This window comes from Sinocyclocheilus rhinocerous, unplaced genomic scaffold (assembly GCF_001515625.1).
Source record: "Sinocyclocheilus rhinocerous isolate Xijiao unplaced genomic scaffold, SAMN03320098_v1.1 scaffold1632, whole genome shotgun sequence".
NCBI lineage: Eukaryota > Metazoa > Chordata > Actinopteri > Cypriniformes > Cyprinidae > Sinocyclocheilus > Sinocyclocheilus rhinocerous.
Window position 1 is genome coordinate 360413 of NW_015670978.1, and position 7822 is coordinate 368234.

At 35.3% G+C, this 7822-nt stretch overlaps 1 protein-coding gene across 1 annotated transcript in view; it reads left to right on the forward strand.

Moving 5' to 3' along the window:
* Positions 1-1413, forward strand: part of LOC107734411 (citron Rho-interacting kinase-like) — a 9134-nt gene extending 7721 nt beyond the window's left edge. The window contains exon 4 of the mRNA XM_016546363.1: positions 1285-1413. Within this exon, the coding sequence (XP_016401849.1) occupies positions 1285-1413 (129 nt within the window). The remainder of the gene's footprint in view (positions 1-1284) is intronic.
* Positions 1414-7822: the final 6409 nt, after the last annotated feature.

Genomic DNA, 7822 nt, shown 5'->3' on the forward strand with positions numbered 1-7822 from the left:
AAAAAGTTAATCAAAGTTGTCCTAAGACAAGAACGGGTATTGTTTTGGTTTTAGGACAACTTTGATGAAAGGTTTTGATCCACTTCAAATGTTGACTACTATAGTATATATTTATATATAAATATATTACTTGTTTTTCATGAATGTATTTTACAACAATACAAAGAGCAATGTGTAGGCCTACCAGATTTAGCCCTACACTTATTCACTTATTTGTTACCCACTAAATAATGTATTTTTTTTTCACTAAAAGTTTAGTTTTTTATACAATTATTGTGCACTCATGATTTTTCTAGAGTAACTTTTGCTACTGAATTATCCATTAACCTAGTTTATAATAGTATTTTTGTCATAGATTTTGATTATATGTTTTTGTTTGTTGTTTTTTCTTTTATAATGAAGCTGTCTATATTTAGTAGATTGTGTGTAACATACAAAAGAGTGATGATCGACCTACACATTGAGGTATAGAAATTCTACACTCATTTAAAAAAACTGCGCTGGTATCGGATCGGTATCGGTTCTGAAAAAGTGGTATCGAGCCATCCCTAATTTTCACCATAATGCATAAAAGCATCAACTAAATGACTAATTGAGTTAACTAGTAACTGTTGCATGTACATGGGTCAAAGACGTTAAGAAATTTACAAAAGTGATTTTATGTCCATAGAAAGCACATTAAATGTAAAGTAAAGTGTCTACTTTTAAGGCTTCAAATAAGTTGTTGGAGAATAAAATGTCAAAATTTGGTTGAAATAATGTTATATTGTCATTCAGTGTAACACAATATTTTTGTAAAAATTCAAACAACATGCTTATTCTGACATGTACATATTAAAATATATAAAAGAATAAGAGAGCATATTAAATTTTATTGAGTTTTAAATTAGTAAAAAAAATGCTTACTGACAAATGGGCAAAACCTAGGATAGTGGAAAATTTAAAAAATGTAAAATTACAACTATTTAGTATTTGGGGTGAAAGTAATTAGTCTTTTAATATGTCATAAATTGATTTTTGTTGTAAATATGCCTGACAAGAATGTTACACTGAATGACATTTTAGTGGGTGTCTTCTGTAAATCAGGGAAAAATGTATGATATTTATTTTTTGCTCAGAAAAACAAAATCAAAATTGCAATTAAATTAAACAGAAAACTTTTAAAATTTTTTTGGGAAAAACAACTATTTAAAGCAGTATTACACTTATTGTTTTTATGCTTAAACCCTTTTTTGTCTTTGACCCACATATCTAATAAAACAGAGTTCTTCTCTTTCTTTTTAGGTGGCGTTCTTTGAGGAGGAGCGAAGCATCCTGGCCCTGAACTCCAGTCCCTGGATCCCTCAGCTCCAGCACGCTTTCCAGGACCAGCACCACGTCTGTCTGGTGAGTGACCGCTTTAACCCAGAGTAGGAGATTCTCAGATGTCAGTTTAGGCTGCTGGAGTTTCCTCTGCTCTGAAGAATGATTTCATGTGTGATTTTGTGATCCGACTCGACTAATAATGTACGTTTGTTCTTTAAAAGACATCTGGTGCAACATTTCCTAATAATGAAAATGCACAAGGATCAGACCTTCCTTGAACTTCTTGGATGGGATTTATAGGGTTACCATTTGTTTTCATTTAGCCAAAAATATATATGTTGTGATTATGTAATCTAACTTGACTGATAGTGTAAGTTTGTTCTTTAAAAGACAACGTGAGATGTTGACATGTCGGGCTTTTTAAATACTGTTTAAAAAGTGCAATTTTCTTTCTTGGGTTGATGTGTTTTTATGGGATCAGTTTTACGACCAAAGGTATTGCAGTCACGGATAAAAAAATAAATAAAATAAGCATGAAACCAAAATTTAAAAACGCAAGTAAAAATATATTGCACAAAATATAAAAATGAAAGCAAACTTTTCAGAATAGTAAACAATGGTCATGGATTGAAAAAAATAATAAGCGTAAATCAAAAATGTAATAACGCATAAAAAAAAATAATAAGCATGAATCAAAACTTTAAAAACATTTAAAATCTAATTGCACAAAACTGAAATATTAATGCAAAATTATCCGACTTGCACACAAAATCATGTTTTCCTTGGTTATATTATGTTTTTTTGTGCTCTCAGACATTTTCTACTCATTTTTTTTTTTTGTATGCTTATGCTGTTTTTCCCTTCGCTCTTCCGTGTTCTGCACTTGTTTCCAAATGTTGTGGTTAGAGTTTCCTGTAAATCAGGGCGGGCTTAAGCGTCATCATTGGTCCACTAGTTCTTAATTGACAGCTCCTCCTCAAGCCAATCAGTCGAAGAGGGGTGTTGATGTCACTCCAATGCGCCTCATTAGCTGCCGATGCTCAGTGTTGAATTGTACAGGTGAAAATGGACAACCGTCAGCTGGGGTAAGATTTTCCATACAGGACACCGTTTCATGTGCCTGCCTGTCACTGCTGTACGCCTACCTGCCGATCCATAACCGTTAAATGAGTAAACTGTGGTAAATTAATTATGAATGAATGTAATGTTTTTGCATTGACTAGGCTAGATTTCAGTACTGATTAATGAAAAAGATTACAGAGGAGACACTTACAGAGGCCAGGTGCATTTGAAATACACAGTGATTTATTTGCGTACTTATTGTGTTTATTTACATAGCTGCATATATAATTGCATAACACTATCATATTCATGTTAGGGGTCGACTGATATGTGTTTTTCAAGGCCGATGCTGATACCGATTATTATAGATCAAGTAGACCGATATTTTGAACCGATATATATATGTCTGGTGTAAAAATTTACTTTTTTCAAAATTAAAAATAACAAGGGCTCTGACAAAAACTTTTTTTAAATGCTTTTAAATTATTGTATCGGCAAATCGGTTTTGAAAATGAACAATACAAATAACCATAAAAATGCTTAATATCGGTGCCGATAATCGGTCGACCCCTCATGTTTTAAATACATAAAGTTTGAATATAGTAACAATATGAAACTAAAACAGCCAGTAGGTGGCAGCAAGTTACTATCTTGAGTGAGTGAGTCATTAAATCATTAATTCAAACAGCTGATTCATTCAGTGAGGAATAAAGTGAATCATTCACTCGACCGATCCGGTCAAAATCCAAACCAATTCATTCAATAGGAAAGGAAATTTTAAGTGTGTTTAAAGTTTTGATTCATGCTTATTATTTTTTTTAAATGTGTTATTACATTTTTTTTATTTATGCTTATTGTTTTTCGATCCGTGACCATTGTTTGCTATTCTGAAAACTTTGGTTTCATTTGAAAAATTGTGCAATATATTTTTACTTGTGTTTTTGAATTTTGGTTTCACGCTTATTATTTTTTTATTTGACTGCAATACTTTTGGGTGAAAATTGATCCCATATATTTTCCTTATACAACAGGAAGTTTGAGTGGCACATATCAAAGGATTTATAGTTTTGATTTGTGTCGGCTCACAGTAGATTAAACTAGGATGGTGTTTTTTAACATCCATGATACACTTCACCTTTAAGAGGATAGATAAACATGATCCGGCTGCTTTATTTAGCTAAAACTCCCTTTGTGTCAGCGGTGAGGCTTAACACGGCACTTTGTCTGTCTTTCTAATGGATGTTTGTGATCATGGCGGGTGACAATACAGCGAATGTTCACGGTGTTCTTGCCCTGCTTCGTACAAACTATGTGTGTGTCTTTCATCTGTAGAGCTACAGTCTGACCTGAAGATGAGGACATGAAGTTTACTTCAAAGTTTAGATTCAGAATTATAGAGAATATTTCCTGTAGAGAGAGACATGCGAGTTAAAAACAGCTCTTACATCATCTGACGTTTCCATTCACATGTTACTGAGAACGAAAATGTTGCCTGAGGATCAGAACTTCCTCGAACTGTTTGGATTGAATTTATGTGGCTATAATTTTGATAATAATTTATTTATGTTTTATATACCTCAAGGTCGCTTTTCAAATACATAATATATAAAACAAACACATAATCCAAGCAAAACAAACAATACAGAGACAGAAACAAGAACTAATTTGAAGTGGGAAATGTCACAGAATTTTGTTAGTGATGCACCGAAATAAGCTATTTTTACTGAAAACCGAAAAAAAAGTTTTCATTTAGCCAAAAATACATTTTTAGTAACTAAATTTGGGTAACTGAATTCGAAATGCTGTTCAGGGTGTCGTCGTGTTCTCAGGTGATAAATTAAACCAGTCTTGATATTTCAGCCAAACACATTTTTATATTATTTTAGTATTTTAATATTATTAATAAAATATTATATTATTTTTCAATTGCCAAAACTTCAGAGCATCACTACCAGTTAGGAAAAAAACCCATGCATATCTCAAAAACTCTGCATGTCACTTGCATCCCAACTAACATCTGTACTAGGTGTCGACCGATTATCGGCGCCGATATTAAGCATTTTTATGATTATCGTCATTTTCAAAACCGATTCGCCGATAAAATAACTTAATTTTGAAATGCGCTATTTGGCTCTGATGCAGCCTGTCAGAACTCACCACTCTGTGGCCTAAAGCAATCTCTGCCCACCGCTCATCTGATTTGTTGGGAGTCATGAGTCCGACCAATCAAAGCGGAATTCACTCTCACTCCGAAAGCGCTTGCTAACTGGAGCTGCTTCAGTGATCACACATCAGTTGTCTCTCAAAGGTAAGGCAGCAGCAGACGTTGCTTAAGTTGCAATAAATCACAATCCACTAACATTACGCTGAAGTTGCAAAACACCTCAATATTATCTATGATTTCCGCGATGCGGAAAACGCGGACGGAATCGCGGAATCCAGTCATATAAATGGAATTTACTGTATGACGCGGAATGTCACGGAATATGTCAAAGTTTGGATGAATTAATCAAAAGTAGGTCAGTACACTTAAATAGAGTCGCAATATGGACTAGTATCTGTAAATATTAAGCCGCAAAAATACTATTTAAATATGGTGCCGGTTAGACCCTGCTCCGGAGTAGGAGCTAATTTGGTTCTCTCAAAAGGCAGTTCGGTACTAAAATCGCACCCAGTTCCGGCGGTGCGAAAACGCCAAAAAGTTGGCAGTTCCATAATTATCTTTGGAAATCGCCTTTCCTAATAATGTGCTAATTAGCAAGTTTCACGATGAATGCGGCTAAAGTTTACAGTCTCTCAGAGAGCTCCAAAATCTCGACTTGTTACCAAAGGTGACCGCACTTTTGCTATCCGTGCGCCTAAGCTATGGAACTCCCTGCCTGGGGATATTAGGCAGGCTCCTACTGTATCCTCTTTTAAGTCTCTTCTTACGACTCATTTTTATCGTATGGCTTTTTCTTAATTTTGATGGTATTTTTTGTATTTTGTTACTGTACTGATCTTTTTATCGTAAAGCACTTTGTAACTTTGTTTTGAAAGGTGCTATATAAATAAATGTTTACTTATTTCTGCAATGTAAAACAGAGTCTATTGCTGTATTTGCATAAAGTTCAACATTGTTGCATCGCCGACTCTGTGAAGATCAGAGACTTTTGCACATTGTGTTGCTGTAAATCACTGTGAGCGTGAACAGCCTGATAGAGAGAGACTCATGAAAGAACTCGAATCCTCTCAGAATCATTCACTGGGTCTTTGTTTGCTTGTTCTCATGGAGGGAAAGACAGTCTCGCATTTCCTTGCAGGAGAACATTGTGTTCTTGTCTCAGTGAAGAGTCGCTCTTTTCAGCCGTACCGTTCATTTCCATGTCTTGTTGTTCTCCTTAAGACCAGCAGAGTGAACCCTCAGCATCCAATCCCACAATCCTTTACTGTGTGAAGACGCTTGCTTTACAATTGACCAAAGAGCCTTTGATGTGAAAAGTGGCGCAGATCTGACCAAAATATATCCATAATGAAGAGATTAGCATTTTCTTGGTGACCCTTCAGGAGTGAAGGAATCCAGCTTTTGTTCTTCAAAGAAGTGATGCTGTTTTTAGTCCTTAAGCCATCAAACATATTGTAGCAAAGCTTAATAAACTAATAAACTAGTCTGGGAAAACTGCTAATCTGCCAAACCAGATCTATTTTAAAGCAGCAAATTCCCCACGGTCATAAAAATGAAACTATTAGTGACATTACATTTTCCATTATAACTAATAGTTTACTTAACTTAGAGGGATAGTTCTCTCAAAAATGATCATTTTCTATAAAGCTACTGTATCATATTTAATACGCACATTTCTAAGGCTCTAAATGATCAACATGATCAAAACTTTGCTGTTAAATCTGTCGCACACAATCTACTAGGAATGATCTTCACAAGCGTTTATTTCTTCATCTCTCAATCATCACTGGATTGCATTGCATTATATGTTCTGATCATTTCAATCTCATCTTACTAAGACATATTACTGGAGATATTGAGCGACGACTGATATTTAGATCATTTTATGTCAGCATCTGCTGCACTGTTAGAAAGATCTCACTGATTTACATTACAAGCATCAGAATTTCATCATATAAATATCAGCATCTGCACCAGATTGCATGTTTTTGCTCCGTTTGAGTCTCTGAATAAAATTGAGCTGTTTTTTATTCTCACTTTATCAGACTATATGAGCCATAAAACATCATGCATTAAATATGATACTCAACAAAAATGCATATATTCAAACTTTTTTACAATATATTTCGTCCAAAGGTTCAACAAACTGTTCAGTTTCAGAGAATTAGAATTTTCTGACTGTCATTTCAAATGTCAGACTTTACAATGTTAACTTGCACAGCAAGAGTCTCTTCAAACTATTGTAGAGATAATCATACTTCCATAGTTAATCTGCATCAGTTATAGAAGAGGGTATGGATCTATATTAGTAGTAGATGCGTTTGCATTCACATACTTGTATATTTAGGGCCTTATGGTCAGGGAATCCCTAACCTTAGCAAACAGCGCTTATAATTATAACATTGCCTGTTTGGAATCAGTAGTACTATAAATGTGTGTTTTTGTGTAATATTGCACTGGTGCAGAGCAACAGTGATTAGCTGTCGCCCCACGCAGTATCTGTGGGGTGTGGTGGAGGTTTGCCAGCTTCTCATGAGGGCAAACGCATGAAGCACAAAGTGACTAAAGAGACGATTTTCTATTTCTGCCACCTCCCTCGTTCCAGACGCCCCAGGCAAAAGAGGGGGAAAAACGAGGGATCCGTCTTTACCCGAGCGATGCGTTGAAGAGACCCTCGCTAGCTTGTTGCTAGGATACGTGGGCTAGAATTCCGCGCTTGTTGCTCGTGTCCCACCGGCTTTGCTTTCCATTCATGTTCTCTTGTGTGTGTTTGTGCGGGCATGTGTACGCACACGTGTTTATGTGGTGCTGATTTGCCCCAGAGCCCGTCACGCAGGGGCAGATCACATCTGGAGCATGGCTTTAGTAACGGTGTGGAGAGAAGTTTCAGATGAAGAACGCATTCGAGGGACTCATGGTGATGCTACTGACTGTGTGTGTGTGTTTGAAGTGTGATTAGATGGAAAACAGCTTGTGTTGTAGGTATTTGATGTTTATGTGATGTCTGTGTGATCAGTATGTTAGATTACATGTTAAAGAATGGGTGAAATCTGTCAGTCTGTTTGTGGAACTAGCAATGAGATTTCAGATTTTTAAATGGCTTACCAATATATTATTGGCCTCACCACCAAAAATGGATCTATTTTACTCTGTGTGTGTGTATGTATATGTACAGTATATATATATATATATATATATATATATGTGTGTGTATATATACTGTATATAGGCAAGGCAAGGCAAGTTTATTTATATAGCACATTTCATACACAATGGTAATTCAAAGTGCTT